The sequence below is a fragment of the Mytilus galloprovincialis genome, chromosome 8, assembly GCF_965363235.1.
Source record: "Mytilus galloprovincialis chromosome 8, xbMytGall1.hap1.1, whole genome shotgun sequence".
Lineage (NCBI taxonomy): Eukaryota > Metazoa > Mollusca > Bivalvia > Mytilida > Mytilidae > Mytilus > Mytilus galloprovincialis.
This window is the reverse complement of record NC_134845.1, coordinates 544,792-561,922: the sequence shown is the minus strand read 5'-3', so window position 1 is coordinate 561,922 and position 17,131 is coordinate 544,792. Positions and strand designations below refer to the sequence as shown.

At 33.1% G+C, this 17,131-nt stretch overlaps 1 protein-coding gene across 1 annotated transcript in view; it reads right to left on the bottom strand.

The window, feature by feature from the left end:
* The window catches only part of LOC143084810 (uncharacterized), a 33,950-nt gene that overhangs the window by 3,822 nt on the left and 12,997 nt on the right, over positions 1-17,131 (bottom strand). The window contains exons 4-15 of the mRNA XM_076260864.1: positions 14,011-14,085; positions 13,341-13,529; positions 11,613-11,814; positions 9,867-9,917; positions 9,154-9,224; positions 8,442-8,617; positions 7,438-7,524; positions 6,460-6,576; positions 5,236-5,306; positions 3,893-4,041; positions 1,463-3,597; positions 727-831 (exon numbers count right to left, since the gene is read on the bottom strand). Of these exons, the coding sequence (XP_076116979.1) occupies positions 727-831; positions 1,463-3,597; positions 3,893-4,041; positions 5,236-5,306; positions 6,460-6,576; positions 7,438-7,524; positions 8,442-8,617; positions 9,154-9,224; positions 9,867-9,917; positions 11,613-11,814; positions 13,341-13,529; positions 14,011-14,085 (3,428 nt within the window). The remainder of the gene's footprint in view (positions 1-726; positions 832-1,462; positions 3,598-3,892; positions 4,042-5,235; positions 5,307-6,459; positions 6,577-7,437; positions 7,525-8,441; positions 8,618-9,153; positions 9,225-9,866; positions 9,918-11,612; positions 11,815-13,340; positions 13,530-14,010; positions 14,086-17,131) is intronic.

Here is a 17,131-nt window from a genome sequence, read left to right as displayed (position 1 = left end):
CTGAACATAACTAAACAGTCTCCATGGAAATGAGAATTGCCAATGCTATAACAACTGCTTACCAAATATCATTGACCTACAACTAGTGGTTCCCCATAAACCAATCTTACCACAAACTAATACATGAAAACTTAAGCAAAAGTCAATTGACCATGACTGAGAGGTCAGGGCCAAATAATCTCAACGGAAATGAGATATGACAATGATTATACAACTGCATACCAAATATCATTTACTTATCTTTTGTGGTTTCCCATAAACTGACCTAATCACAAACTAATACATGAAAACTAAGCAAAAATGTCAAAGTCAATGGACCAAGACTAAGGGGGTGGGGCCAAATAATGTCCATGGTAATGAGATGTGCCAATACTTATACAGCTGCATATCAAATATCTATGACATACCACTTGTGGTTCCATAACCTATACCTAGTCACAAGCTAATACATTGTTGACCCCGCCGCCGCCACAGCCGTCGGAAACAGCATACATTTGTCTCGTTTTTTGACTCCGTCAAGCGAGACAAAAAAGCTGAGAAAAATTTTAATTTTTCAAAATGTTGTCACCCACTAAAACCCCTGGGAGTTTTTAAAAGTTGGCAGGTATGAATCATATTTTTATACTTAATGCAAAATAATGGAGGTTAAAGTTGTTGAAGGAAAGGCTGATATAAATATTCATTGTTATTGTCTTATTAATTAGTTGAGAAGTTTGAGACACCTACTTATTATCCTTGTCCATAGCCTTAGCTTGATTCCTCAGATCCATTAATTCATCTTCATAGTGTTTGGCCATTTCTTCTTTTTCTTCTTCTATAGTGTTTATTTGACTAAATAATAAAGCATTATTATTTCTATTTAAAACTTGTTAATACAAATGTTATATACAATGATATGAAGTTATTCATATTAATCTCAAATACTTTTATCATGGGTGTGAATTCTACAGAATTTTACCCAAAAACCTTCCTTCTTCATCTAAAACACTACAAAAAATGACACCTTATTACAATAACATTCTCATATAAACAAAAGTATCTCTTTTCTGAAAATAAATTAACCCGTCAATATGGCAAATGTATGGCATTTGTTTCAAAAGATTTTTGTACAAAAAACAAACTATTGACATCCTGCATTCTTCCTACTATAAGCAGAGATTGATTTCTTTACAAATAAGCGGGTTGGACTTTACTGGTGGTTGAAAACCGTATGGTTATCTATAGTTGTTAATTTCTGTATCATTTGGTCTCTTGTGAAGAGTTGTATCATTAGCAATCATGCCACATCTTCTTTTTAATACAATAGAATAAATCACAGAAGACTGCCATTAAAGGTAGACATATTAATGACCAATAGATGGACAATTGTACATAACTACACCATGTTTACCTTTGTAAAGATTGTATTTCCTGTGTTAGTGACCAATAGATGGACATTTGTACATAACTACACCATGTTTACCTTTGTAAAGATTGAACTTCCTGTGTTAGTTGATTCCTGTCCTCTTTCACTGAGTGGAGAAGTTGAGATAAATCTTCTATTCTATTTATTGATTCACTTTCTTTATGCTTTACTTCGTTTTGTATCGCTTCAGTTTGTGTTCTATATTTCACAGTTTCACTTTCTAATTCTTTAAGTCTGTGTTCTAAAAGCTGTATATTTTCAGTTAAATCATTATTACAAGACTGTTGACCTTTGACCTCAGTTTTAAGAGTTTTAATTTCAGATTCATATTGTAAAGTTAACCTTTCTATGACCTCTTCCTTTGTGTCTATTTCCTTTTCAAGTCTTGCATTCTCAGTATTCAAAGTCTGGACTACATTATTAATATCGATAATCTGCTGATTCAGCATATCTTTTCCAGCCTCAGTGTCCTGTATTTTAACCTTTAGTGAATCAATCTGTGACATCATTTCGTGTTCCATGTATGATATTTCTTTGACTTTATCTTCATACTTCCCTTTGAAATCTTTAAACACGTGTATTTCTTGTGTTAACTTTTCTACATCGTTCTCTAAGCTGTGAGATCGTACACCTTGATCCTCTAATGTCTCCTGTAATGTCAAGTTCACAGATTGTAGTGTCTCACTCTGGTGTTCTGTGTTTTCTAAAAGTGTTTTAATAGAATCTATTTCTGTTCTACTTTCTCTTTCCACATCTTCTAACTTAGTTTCTAAATGCTTAACTAATTCCCCAAGTGCTCCTTTTTCCTCCTCAAGGGAGGCAATCCTTTGTTGTAAGATCTCCTTTTGGTTTGTGACAGTCTGTAATTCTGTGGTCAATCTCTCCTGTTCACTTCTCCAGTTGGTCTCCTTCTCTGTTGATTTGTTACTTACTTCTTCTAATGAACTCACTAACTCAGAAAACTGTTTTGAGATGGCCTCTTTTTGTGTTGTTACTTGATCTAATTTTGATGTCAGTTCTACTTTCTCTTTGTCTAATTCTTTCTCTCGTGTATAAGCATCTTCCAATGACTTGAGATGTTGAGATATAGTCTCAGTATGGACATCCTCTTTCTCCTTCATATTCATGGTGTCATTCCTCAACTTATCAATCTCAGAATGAGCGTCTTCCAAACACTTGACATGTTGAGATATAGCCTCAGTTTGATTCTCATCTTTCTCCTTCAAATTTAACAAATCACTCTTCAATGTTTCAATTTGATCCTTAATTTCATTTTCATCCCTTAATTTTTTCTCCTGTAAAAAGTCAATCTCATTCATTAACTGTGTATTTTCTTTGTTTAGACTGTGGAATTTAGTATCTAACTTCTTCAGTTTATCATCAGTGTTTTCTTTATCTACTTTCACTTTGCCTAACTCCTCCTTCTGATGTAATATTTCCTGTTGTTGTTGTACTTTCACTTTCTCTAATTCCTGTATCTGTTCTATCAGCTGAACATTGTCAGATTTAACTTGTTCTATTTGTGAGGTAAGTGAATGTAAGTTGTTTATCAGATCTTGTTTCTCCTGGATAACTGTCTGAATGTTACCCGTCATCTGCTCAGCAATATCAAGACGTGTTTGTTTTTCTATTTCTAGTGTATCTTCTACAGTTGTTAATTTCCCTTCAAGGTTAGAAACTTCTTCCTTTAAACTTGCTTGCTTTTTTTGTGTGATTTCAAGTTCAGTTTGTATGCTTTCCTTTTCTTTCAGAACCAGTTGTAACTGGTTTGTCAATTCCTTGTGTCCGTCCTCCATTTTCTCCTCAACAGCAGATTTGAGATGATTCATCTCTTCTAGTTCTCTACATAACTTGATGTTTTCCTCAGTAACAGAAATCTCACGATGTTCTAAATGTAATATTCTATCTGCATGTTGTCTTGTTGTTTCTTGGTTGACCTTGTTTTCTTGTTGTATTTGACTTTGAAGTGACCTCTCCACTTCCTCTAGGCTGTGAATTCTGTGTTGTAAGTTTGTGATATCTGCCTCCTTATCTTCTATGCTGTCCATTAAGTTCTGTAATTCCACTTTTGTGGCCTCTAGTGATATCTCCAAGTCTGTTATTTTCTCTTCTTTATCAACAACTAACATCTGGAGGTCAGAGGTCAGCTGTTTCTGTTCATCTAATTCATAGATAAATTTTTCCACATTCTCCTGAAAATTAAAACAAAACTTGATAACATCTAAGCGATACATGGATGTACAATACTCAAGATAAACACATTAACAACAAGGTCTTCTCTGTTACAATGAGGGTTTTTTTTCAAATTCCTAACAACAATCATACTCTTCTATGATATACTGATTTTCGTTGATTTTGTGGGTACAGGAGAATCACAAATTTAAATGTACGGAATTGTATAAGTTATGTCAGGAAAAACCTTTTTGTTTACTCTCTCTCTGATATTAAATGTTGTTCATGTAAGATTTGTTTTCTATAAGTTATTACCTTCTCTTTGTTGATGGAATGGACCAGTTCTTTATTCTTGGACTGCAGGAATTGATATTGGTCCTGGACCTCCATCAAATGACATTTAGTAACATCCAGTTGGGACTGAACTTGATCGGATTTCACATTATTCTGATTTTGTTCCTCCGCTGAAAAATACAAACTATCATAAAAATTCAGAGATATGATATGACTGCCATTTAGACATCTATCCAATGTCCAGTGTTGGAGGCCTAAAGTTAGAGATATGATATGACTGCCATTGAGACATCTATCCAATGTCCAGTGTTGGAGGCCTAAAGTTAGAGATATGATATGACTGCCATTGAGACATCTATCCAATGTCCAGTGTTGGAGGCCTAAAGTTAGAGATATGATATGACTGCCATTGAGACGTCTATCCAATGTCCAGTGTTGGAGGCCTAAAGTTAGAGATATGATATGACTGCTATTGAGACATCTATCCAATGTCCAGTGTTGGAGGCCTAAAGTCAGAGATAAGAAACATCTGTAGGCCTCCAACAAAATTTCATCAGATAGGAACTGCAGGCAAGATATACAAACTTATTAAGTGAAAATAGTTCTTTCTATCGATTATCTGATGGTTTTAAAGATTGTGGCCTCATAGAAATACAGCAGAACATAATACTCACCAAATTGACCTTCCATAACATAATACTCACCAAATTGACCTTCAATAACATAATACTCACCAAATTGACCTTCAATAACAAAATACTCAACAAGTTGACCTTCAATAACATAATACTCACCAAATTGACCTTCCAAATCATAATACTCACCAAATTGACCTACCATAACATAATACTCACCAAATTGACCTTCAATAACATAATACTCACCAAATTGACCTTCAATAACATAATACTCACCAAATTGACCTTCAATAACATAATACTCACCAAATTGACCTTCAATAACATAATACTCACCAAATTGACCTTCAATAACAAAATATTCAACAAATTGACCTTCAATAACATAATACTCACCAAATTGACCTTCCAAATCATAATACTCACCAAATTGACCTACCATAACATATTACTCACCAAATTGACCTTCAATAACATAATACTCACCAAATTGACCTTCAATAACATAATACTCACCAAATTGACCTACCATAACATATTACTCACCAAATTGACCTTCAATAACAAAATACTCAACAAGTTGACCTTCAATAACATAATACTCACCAAATTGACCTTCCAAATCATAATACTCACCAAATTGACCTACCATAACATAATACTCACCAAATTGACCTTCAATAACATAATACTCACCAAATTGACCTTCAATAACATAATACTCACCAAATTGACCTTCAATAACATGGTACTTTTCTGTTAATGTCTTGATGTTTTCATTCAATGTTCCATTTTCTCTGAAATGATTTATATGATTAATTACTGTATCAAGAATAAGATATCATTAGACTTATAAACAGTTGCACCATCTCAGAGCAATATAAACAAGAATGTGTCCAAAGTACACGGATGCCCCACTCGCACTATCATTTTCCATGTTTTATGGACTTTGAAATTGGGTAAATATCTAATTTGGCGTTAAAATTAGAAAGATTATACTATAGGGAACATGTGTACTAAGTTTCAAGTTGATTGGACGTCAATTTCATCAAAAACTACCTTGACCAAAAACTTTAACCTGAAGCGGGACGAACGAACGAACGGACGGACGGACGGACGAACGAACGAACGAACGGAGCCACAGACCAGAAAAAATAATGCCCCTCTACTATCGTAGGTGGGGCATAAAAATTCTAATTTTTGTTAAATGTGAAATTAAAAGTAATTTATTATCAGGTCTAAAGGGCTAATGATACAGTTACATGGGAAGTAATGACATCACTTACACTAAAATCAGAATAGCTAATGATACAGTTACATGGGAAGTAATGACATCACTTACACTAAAATCAGAATAGCTAATGATACAGTTACATGGGAAGTAATGACATCACTTACACTAAAATCAGAATAGCTAATGATACAGTTACATGGGAAGTTATGACATCACTTACACTAAAATCAGAATAGCTAATGATACAGTTACATGGGAAGTAATCACATCACTTACACTAAAATCACAATAATTTTATAAAATTTTATTTTTTACAAAGATTGTTGAAAATGGATTCTACCACTGCATCATGTATGATAGCATAATAATCCATTCGAGACAGTTAAATTTTTCAAAATGCAGATTTTCCTTATAAAAAGCAGTGTGATCAAAACTACAATATATATGCTTTTAAGACATATGAAAACTGTATAATGTGCATATAAAAATGAGGTCAAGGAGTATGGACATCTGTCAGATGAAAACTTCAGACCATAATATACAAAATATGGATTATCATTTCTTCAACCATCTGAAATCAAAAGCATCATACAAAAAGATAACACTGACACCAACAGAAAAACATCTGTATGTTTAAAATTCTGTTACGTACTTGATAATAAGGAAGCTATATGAAGCATTTAATGACTATGAAGGTGTTGTATAAATAATCTTACTCTTCCAGGATTTCCAATTTCTCCAGGAGACTGGCTTTCTCTGCTCTGACCTCAAACAATATCTGTCCTTCTTCCTTCAAGTTATCTTGTTTGGAAAATACCTCTCCTTTTAAATATCTAAAAATAGAAATCAAAGATAATCTCTCAACCTGGTTTAAAGCTACTTAATTCTATTAACTTTGCATAGATCCAGTATTCTCTAAACCTTGTGGAAAGTGAAATGTTTCAAATATATAAAAACTTCCTAAATGTCCAGTTTCATTTTTTGTTAAACTTCTTAGCCATTTTAAAACACATGTTTATCCTGGCTTTAAATTCCCATATCTGGTTATAATACATTGAAATACTAGTTACATGGTAAGAATCCACTTCATTTATTATAAAAAGAAAAAAGTTTACTAAAAACAAGAATGTGTCCATAGTACATTGATGCCTCACTGGCACTTTAACTTTCTATGTACAGTGGACCGTGAAATTGGGATAAATCTCTAATTTGGCAATAAAATTAGAAAGATCATTTCATATGGAACATGTATACTAAGTTTCAAGTTGTTCCGACTTCATTTTCATCAAAAACTACCTTGACCCAAAACTTTAACCTGAAGAGGGTCAGATGGACGAGGGAAGTGACTAAGGAACTGACGGATGCACAGACCAGAAAACATAATGCCCCCCTACAATCGTAGGTGGGGAATAAAAATGTGAAAACGAAGAATTTTTTGTATATTTGATAAAAGATTTTTTTTCTCTCTGAAAAATAACTTATCTTTCCACACAAACAACAATCAATAAAGGTTACAAATTCAATTGATTTCATTTTAGTTGATAATTGAAACCTTATCTTTGAAGTCTTCCTTGAAATTGCATAAACATAAGGGACCAAGAAGACTGCACAATATTTTCCCAGATACTCGGGTCAACTTCTTCAATGGAATATCTTGGTGTTTACTTATTATAAATCTTTAAATGGTTTAATACCTGATATCATCCTCTTGACTCCAGGTTTCTGTCTTTAAATCTTTTATCATCTTTTTTAATGTAGAATATTTAGTTGATAACATACTCCTGAAATAGTACAGTATATAACATGTTACAGTATAATGATTAGTGTAAATAAAAATGAATCAATCAACATAATATAATAAATTGTTATAACCTGACCACTTTGATTGATTGTTGGTGTTATAACGCCACTTCTCAGCACCACTTTTTTTTCTTTTCGTAATCTTTATAGGTGCAGGAAGCCAGAGTGCTCGGAGAAAACCACAGACCTTCAATAGGAAAACTGACATTCCAAGAAAATAAAGATTGAAATCGAGTGCATCTGCAGGAGCAGGGATCAATGTCACAACCTCAGTTTTGACTGGCTAGTGATAACAGTAGTAGAACTACTTAGACCACTTGACCACCGAGGCCCCCTTGGCCACATTGTGAAGATCTGATGAGTCGGCTTTTAACAATTTATTCTAATGTTGTGCTTTTATACCACTGTCCCAGGTTTTTGTGTGTAATTAAATGGAAGTGGTTGGTTCCTGTCTGTTTTATACCACTGTCCCAGGTTTTTGTGTGTAATTAAATGGAAGTGGTTGGTTCCTGTCTGTTTTATACCACTGTCCCAGGTTTTTGTGTGTAATTAAATGGAAGTGGTTGGTTCCTGTCTGTTTTATACCACTGTCCCAGGTTTTTGTGTGTAATTAAATGGAAGTGGTTGGTTCCTGTCTGTTTTATACCACTGTCCCAGGTTTTTGTGTGTAATTAAATGGAAGTGGTTGGTTCCTGTCTGTTTTTGTCTCTAAATTTTCACATTTTGTCATGTCTGGGCTTTTTATAGTTGTCTATACAGTATGAGTTTTGTTCATTATTGAAGGTCATAAGGTAACCTATAGTTGCTTAAATCCGTTATTATTTGAACTGTGTTGGACAGTTGTCTCAATGCCAATCATACCACATCTTTTTATTTTACACATGTTATTCTAAATTACCTGTTTTTTTCAAGAGTGTCAGATTTCTCCCTATAATCTTTCAAGGCCATCTCCTTTTTCTCCAGACTTTGTTCCAGATCTACTTTGTCTGCCATAATCCTTTCATACCGGGTCTTAAACAACTGTATCTTCTTGTCGAACTCTTGAATTGTCTCATTAAAACGTTTCTGTAACTTCTACAAATCAGAGTCAAATGATGAAATATCATTAATAGCTACAAAGGGTTATCCTTGAATCAGTTGATACCATAATGACCAAATTACAGCTGTATTTCTGTTTCTAGATTTCTTCTTTTTTTTATTTTTACGTTTTCTCACTTGTTATAAAGACAAGTAACTTTGCCTCTTTATTATTGAAAAGAAACTTTAAAAACTACCAAAATATTCCACATATTGACAAATAAACAGCTATGCGTAGGAACTATTTTGTTTAAAATATGTACTGCTTTCTTTCAGACCAGGTCTGAATTAGTGGTTCTATACCTTTATATATAGATATTAGTGGTTCTATACCTTTATATATAGATATTAGTGGTTCTATACCTTTATATATAGATATTAGTGGTTCTATACCTTTATATATAGATATTAGTGGTTCTATACCTTTATTTATAGATATGTATTTTTTCTTTAACAAATTTCTTTGTGTTTCTCACTTGTTATAGAGGTATTTTATTCAACAATTTTCTTGTTATATAGATATGCAGTTTTACCTCAACAATTTTCTTGGGGTTTTCTGTTTTCATATTGACAGCCAAATCTTCACTGCCTTTTCTTTTGGAACCTGTAATAAGAAATCAAACATTTTTACCAGAATACCTCAACAGTAAGTTAAACATTTTCAAATAATTTTTCCATCATTATAAGATATCTGCAATATTGTGATATTGGCAATTTATTTTTTAAAAGGAATATTGAATATGGATGTGATTGGCTGCTTTGTTGAACATTCAATGTCTAGACTCATAAACAGGGTTTCAACTGCATTTTTTCATCAAGTATACATGAAAATTTTATTCTTGTGTATTCTTCAGAATTTCACACATATGTCTAGATTCAAAATTAAATTTAAGTGAAAATATAAATTTTTGAAGAAAGTTTTACTTTTTAAAAGGAAGATATGACACAAATTTTAAAAACTTTTAGCTTGGGGTTGATTTTTTTCAACTTAAATACCATTAAAATTTTTGCATGTGAAATTAAAGTGAAATAATTGTTGTTAAACTAATTCAAATACTCTATGATACATTTTGCCATTAATTCTATTTTCAAGGTTACTCAATTAAAATGTTATTTGTTTTTGGTTTATAGCTCTTTAAATGTTTCTATTTGTGTACATCCATGGCTTTTAAATATTTCGGCATTGCGTGTTCCTGATGAAGGTAAAACCACATAAACGTTTTTTCCCCCACTGTATGTTACTTACTGCTTATTTCCGAGTTGTTCCTAGGTGTGACATTATGATCAGCATCAATATCTACAAAAAACAATGTAAAATATTACCACTGTTATACAGTATCCCACATGTCATCTTCTCTCATTATCACAATGTCATGACAAAACTCTTATCATTCTCTATCAAAGTACCGGACTTCAATTTATATATGTTGTGCTGTAACCAATGTCCCAGGTAAGGGAATTGCTGACCACTCCTAAACATGTTAAACTCTGCAACATTTTTTATGTGGCTATACCAAGTCAGGAGCTTGTAATTCAGTGGTTGGTTAAACCCTGCAACATTTTTTATGTGGCTATACCAAGTCAGGAGCTTGTAATTCAGTGGTTGGTCAAACCCTGCAACATTTTTTATGTGGCTATACCAAGTCTGGAGCTTGTAATTCAGAGGTTGGTGAAACCCTGCAACATTTTTTATGTGGCTATACAGTGATATTGTTGGCCTTGAATTACTGGAGAATAAAGGCTTTTTTTCCCGGGAAAAGATTCCCAATTTGAAAAAAAATGGCTTAAAATTATTCCCAAAAAGACAACTTTTTTCCCAAGCAGTGCAGTCTCAGTAGAAATTGTGCAAGTTTTCAAACTGAAAAACACTCATTTAAACATTTTTCATGCCTAAAATGACTACATGTGCAGATTTGCGCAACTATTTCTGTATCACCACTTACCATAAGGGGTCTTATTTCAAATGAGGGTTTACCTCTTGAAATGGGGTCTGCAAATTGAAGTTCAGGTCAAATTCATGGTTTATTATAAATTTCCCAATTTGATAATAATGACGCATATTTTCCCAATAAAAAAGGGTAGAAGTAGTTTTGAAAAAAGCCAACAATATCAATGCTATACCAAGTCAGGAGCTTGTAATTCAGTGGTTGTCATTGTTATGTGGCTATACCAAGTCAGGAGCTTGTAATTCAGTGGTTGTCATTGTTATGTGGCTATACCAAGTCAGGAGCTTGTAATTCAGTGGTTGTCATTGTTATGTGGCTATACCAAGTCAGGAGCTTGTAATTCAGTGGTTGTCATTGGTTCATGTCTGTCATATTTGTTTTTCATAATTCATATTGTATAAATAAAGCCTAGGTCATGTAGGTTCACATTTTTCATGTCAGGGCATATACTAGCTGTCTACATAGTATGTTATTTCAAGATTAATTCTATCTCTGGAATAAATACATTTAAACGAAGAATTCCATCATTTATTGTAGGATAACACTTTAAAAACAAGAATGTGTCCACAGTACACGGATGCCCCACTCGCACTATCATTTTCTATGTTTAGTGGACCGTGAAATTGGAATAAATTTTCTAATTTGGCATTATAATTAGAATGATCTTATCAAAGGGAACATATATACTAAGTTTCAAGTTCATTGGACTTACTTTATCAAAAACTACCTTGACCAAAAACTTTAACCTGAAATTTGCACTATCATTTTCTATGTTCAGTGAACCGTAAAATTGGGGTCAAAACTCTAATTTGGCATTTAAATTAGAAAGATCATATCATAGGGCACATGTATACTAAGTTTCAAGTTGATTGGACTTCAACTTCATCAAAAACTACCTTGACCAAAAACTTTAACCTGAAGCGGGACAGACGGACGAACGAACAGACGGATGAACGGACGCACAGACCAGAAAACATAATGCCCCTCTACTATCGTAGGTGGGGCATAAAAATAAATTTCAGAAAATAGGTCAGATTAAAACGTACCCAAATGATGGATTCTTTCTTCTATCACCATGACAACATTTTCTAAAATATGTAGTTCATTGTTCTGGTGATTCTGTGTGATATCTAACTCATGTTTAACACGAGATATTTCTTTATTCTTACACTCCATTTGGTGTTTCAGGGAAGATAACTCATGCTGAAGACTTTCTTGTTTCTTACATGCTGTGTCTGCATTTGTCATCTGCTCAGAAAAAAAGTACAACCAACATAATAAAGAGATTCTAAAGTAAAGTCCAGTTAATTCTTTTTAACAATTTTCCAAAAATGAAATCAAATGTGCCCTACCTCACTATATATTAGTAATTCATATCTAAAGAAATCATAAAATTCAGTATAGCATGAGATGAAAAGCTTTGCTCCATAGAGAACAAGTCTCATAATAGATTGATCATTCTTTACTCGATGTTCAGAGGCAAATTTTTCCTATATATAGGGGCAGACATTGTGCCTAGCAAAAATGCATCAAAGAAATTTTTTTAAATAAAAAACTTGTAAGGGTTCAGCGGAACCCATTGTCTTGCCTACTTTTGCTGTTAATCGCAGGCTCAACAAAAATGAGGAAAAAAATCAATAAAAAATATTCCTGTTGAAATTATCTTTTGATCGTAAGAAGCTTCTGTCCAAGTTTGGTAAAAATTCAGGATAGTTTATGAATCTTATAAATGTTTTAAAAACTTTAACTGCCGACTGTATGTAATGTTAACTGGAAGAAAAACTAAGTCCATTTATAAGTAAAATATGGAAAAATGGATTTTTTTTTTACAAAACTTACTTCTGGTTACTATCTTATAATCAGAAACTGAATCTGTCCAAATCCAGGATAGTTTAAGAAAGTTATTGAAATTTTAAAAACATGAACCACAAAGTGAATGTTATGTTTCCTGGCAGAAAAACTAGTTCATTTATAACATGTATAAGTAAAAAACGAAAAAATGGAATGAAATTTACTTCTGGATACTATATTATGAACATAAACTTGCTTCTGTTCAAGTTTGTTAGAACATGTTGAAATCCAGGATAGTTTAAGAAAGTTATTAAAATTTCAAAAACTTTCTCACTTTTTCGGCTATCTTAAGTGGAAAGGCTCGACAAAAAGAAATATCCACCTTATTTCTGAGGACTTCCGTTACTTTTCTCCAGCTCCTTTAGTTCTTTTTTTAGTGACACTGTCTATAACTTGAAGTGAGATTTTATCTGTGTGATTGGGAGGGGGTACCTACCTTATTTGGTAATTTTCTTTTGTTCTTTCAATAGACAACTTTCAAGTTCGATACATTTCCGTCAAAAACTTTGGTTTTAGTGAACATCACTTGTGCTTTTAGGGGCCTCGTCACTTCCGTTTTTACATGTTGAGCGAGTGGTTGGAAAACTATATTGCACGAATTATTCAGCAAATTGGATTCTAATAATTGAAAATCAGCACTTGTGTCATTAGGGAATTGTGATTAATTACATGTACCTACAGAACAAAATTTATTGCTAGTTTATCATGCACAAAGATGATCACTAAGACACTTGATGAACGTCAATAGTGCAAGGATACAGGCGATCCCCTCTATCGGGTAAATGATGTCTTAAAGGTGCGCATAAATGATAAGTTCTTTCCGGTGACAGACAAACTCGAAAGTGGTCTGTTCTTTTTCTAGTGAAGCTTTTTTTGCCTGAAGTGAGATTTTATCTGTGTGTTTACTGGGAGGGGGTACCTACCTTATTTCTAAGCACTTCATTACTTTTCTTTAATTCTTTCAATTCTTTTTCTAGAGACGCTATTTTTGCCTGAAGTGAGATTTTATCTGTGTGAGCTGTTTGTAATCTTCCTTCTAATTTAACTATATCGTCTTCTCTGTGTGTTAACTGCTTATCCAAGTTATTTCTCTCCTGAACTAACCTTTTTATCTGTAAGTAGACAATGATTTATCAAAAGGTCTGTAAATGAAAAAATAACTGCCATACATGTATCATTAATGTGTTATATAGTCAAAAAATTGCTATTGGTGGGAAAAACAATTTAGAAGAATTGAATTTTTAATCCATAATTAAATTTGAAAATTTTACTTAAATTTTAAGTAAAATTTGATTTTAAAAATGGAGAATAATTTGCCATATTAATGCAGCAACACATTCTGTATGTACATGTACGTGCTTTTCCCAAGTCAGGAGCCTGTAATTCAGTGGTTGTTGTCATTTGATGCTGTGTTACATATTTTGTTTTTTTGTAAAAAAAATTATACATAAATTAGGCGGTTTGAAGCTGACTGCAGTATGGGTTATTCTCATTGTTGAAGGGCGTAAACCTGTATAGCTGTTGATTTTGGTGTCATTTGGTCATGTTTTGTGGCGATCATACCACATCTTCTTTTTAAAGTCAATAGTATACCTCTCGTTCCAGGTCTTTGATTTTTGCCATTTCCAAGGAGTTTTCTGAAGTTTTGTGATTTTTCTTTTTATCTCCCTGCAAATAAAAGATATAATTATTACATTAAATTCTGTTCCATACTAGAGAGAGATAGATACTATCCACTTAATGGAAAACATGTCTGATTTGCAATTATAGTAGCATAAAACATTATGCTTCAGGTCAATGCTAACATGATTTTATTTATTGAAAATTTTCAATTCTAAACTGCTGTGAAGTGCAGCATGAAGTTAAATACCTTAAGGATGTACACCTCTGAGGAGCCAAAATTTTTTAGAATTAAACTTTTTTTCTTAACCTGATTTTTGGGTTTATATGACTAAAATAATAATTGGTGAATAAACTAGAGGCTCTAAAGAGCCTGTGTCGCTCACCTTGGTCTATGTGAATATTAAACAAAGGACGCAGATGGATTCATGACAAAATTGTGTTTTGGTGATGGTGATGTGTTTGTACATCTTACTATCTTACTTTACTGAACATTCTTGCTGCTTACAATTATCTCTATCTATAATGAATTTGGCCCAGTAGTTTCAGAGGATAAGATTTTTGTAAAAGATAAGGCCGTTTTTATTTAATAAGTTGGTTTACGGACATCAGCCCAAAAAACTTCGGGTAGGAGGAGGGGAAAAAAATAAATTTAAACTAGATCTTTCCAGTTTTTGTTTTTTTACTTGGTTTACGGATATCAGCCACAAAAAAATAGGGTAGGAGGAAAAAAAAAAAATAATTTAAACTTGATTGAAAAGACTTATTTATAGTTCTGTAAAACTTGAAAAGCCTTTTGATAATACCTTTTATTCAGCATCTTTTGTAGGTTTTGTGGAATTAATAAATGCGACAACAAAAACACATCACATAGAACAAGTCAATATTAAAAGACAAAGGCAAATCTAAGAGCATATTGCATGTCAACACCTATAAGGACAGAGCATATCAGACAGTATTTAAAAGTATAAACAGAGAATTTACTGTCAGGAGCCTGTAATTCAGTGGTTTAATATTGTTTGTTGGTGTGTTACATATTTGTTAATTTTTTTTAGTACATTTTTTTACATTTAATTAGGCTGTTTGTTTTCTCACGTAAATTGTTTTACATTTGTCATTTTGGGGCCTTTTATAGCTTATGCGGTATGGGCTTTGTTCATTGAAGAAGGCTGTACAGTGATCTATAGTTATTAATTTCTGTGTCATTTGGTCTCTTTATGAAAAATCATCTCATTGGCAAACACACCACATCTTTTTTATATGTATCAACCCTATAAACATACATCTGACAGACAAAGATTTGTATTAAGTGAAATATGCAATTGATGAAAGCAGTATACATGTTTTTAATTATTAAAAACAAATGTAAATTGTTATTTTTTTCTTTTTTGCCCGACTTTGAGGGCATTTCTGGTATTTGGAATGTTTCCTTGGTCCAAACATGATTGGCATATGGGACGAACAATTCCATACTGGGTCCTCAGTTGTCTAATCAGATCATTTATTACCACCTCCATGTCTCCACAGAAAAAACATATGTCTGTGAATTTTTCTCGAACAGCTGCAAAGAATATGGAATGCATCCTGGGCTGGAGGATTAAGGACTTTTTCTTTATCCGGTGTTTCTTGAATTTCCCGGCATTTTATCATAAGGTACTTGGTATTAAAGTTGATAAGAACGTCCACCGGTGTAGTTTCAGGTGTAACGGTTCCATTGTCATTTATTTTGCCGTGGTCACTACTGCCGGCCCTTATTTCTTCAATCACAACATTAAAGTTTTCTAATTGTTCATTAATGACTTGACCTATGGTTTCATGACGAAGGCATTTCACAAATTTTTTGTCTGATAATATTGAATTGTTTAGGACGTCCACATCCAGATGGATGTACACTGGTTCATTCATAGTAAACAAACCATGCCCTGATATCGTCTGGTTCCTAAACGGAAGTCAGGGTTTAAGGATGCGCAAACACGTGAACAGCTAACCAGTCCCGTTTCCAGTGCACTGGTTCACGATTTTTTAATGCAGTAATAGGAACCAGAATTACGAAACGTAAACACAAAAATACCGTTTAAAATTTTCTTAGTAAATCGATAAATATGAGGTTGGCGGAAATAATTTTTAAGGGCAAATGTGCGTTTATTGTTATTTGAATTAGCGAAATTCGGGTCGGCGGATCCGTTAACCAACTTATTTAATAAAAACGGCCTAACTAAGATTTACGAAAAATGTTAAAAATTGACTATAAAGGGCAATAACTCCTAAAGAGGTCAACTGACCATTTCGGTCAAGTTGACTTATTTGTAGATCTTACTTTGCCAACATTTATTGCTGTTTACAGTTTATCTCTATCTATAATAATATTCAAGATAATAACCAAAAACAGTAAAATTTCCTTAAAATTATCAATTTAGGGGCAGCAACCCAACAACGGGTTGTCCGATTCATCTGAAAATTTCAGGGCAGATAGATCTTGACCTGATCAACAATTTTACTTCATGTCAGATTTACTTTAAATGCTTTGGTTTTTGAATTATAAGCCAAAAACTGAATTTTACCCCCATGTTCTATTTTTAGCCGTGGCAGCCATCTTAGCTGGTTGGCCGGGTCAAGCCACACTTTTTTTAAACTAGATACCCCAATGATGATTGTGGCCAAGTTTGGTTTAATTTGGCCCAGTACTTTCAGAGAGGAAGATTTTTGTAAAAGATTACTAAGATTTACGAAAAATGGTTAAAAAATTACTATAAAGGGCTATAACTCCTGAAGGGGTCAACTGACCATTTTGGTCATGTTGCTTTATTTGTAGATCTCACTTTGCTGAACATTATTGCTGTTTACAGTTTATCTTTATCTATAATTATATTAAAGATAATAACCAAAAACAGCAAAATTTCCTTAAAATTACCAATTAAGTGGCAGCAACCCAACAATGGTTTGTTTGATTCGTCTGAAAATTTCAGGGCTGATAGATCTTGACCTAATGAACATTTTTACCCCCATGTCAGATTTGCTCTAAATGCTTTCGTTTTTGAGATATAAGCCAAAAACTGCATTTGACCCCTATGTTCTATTTAAAGTAAGGGCGGCC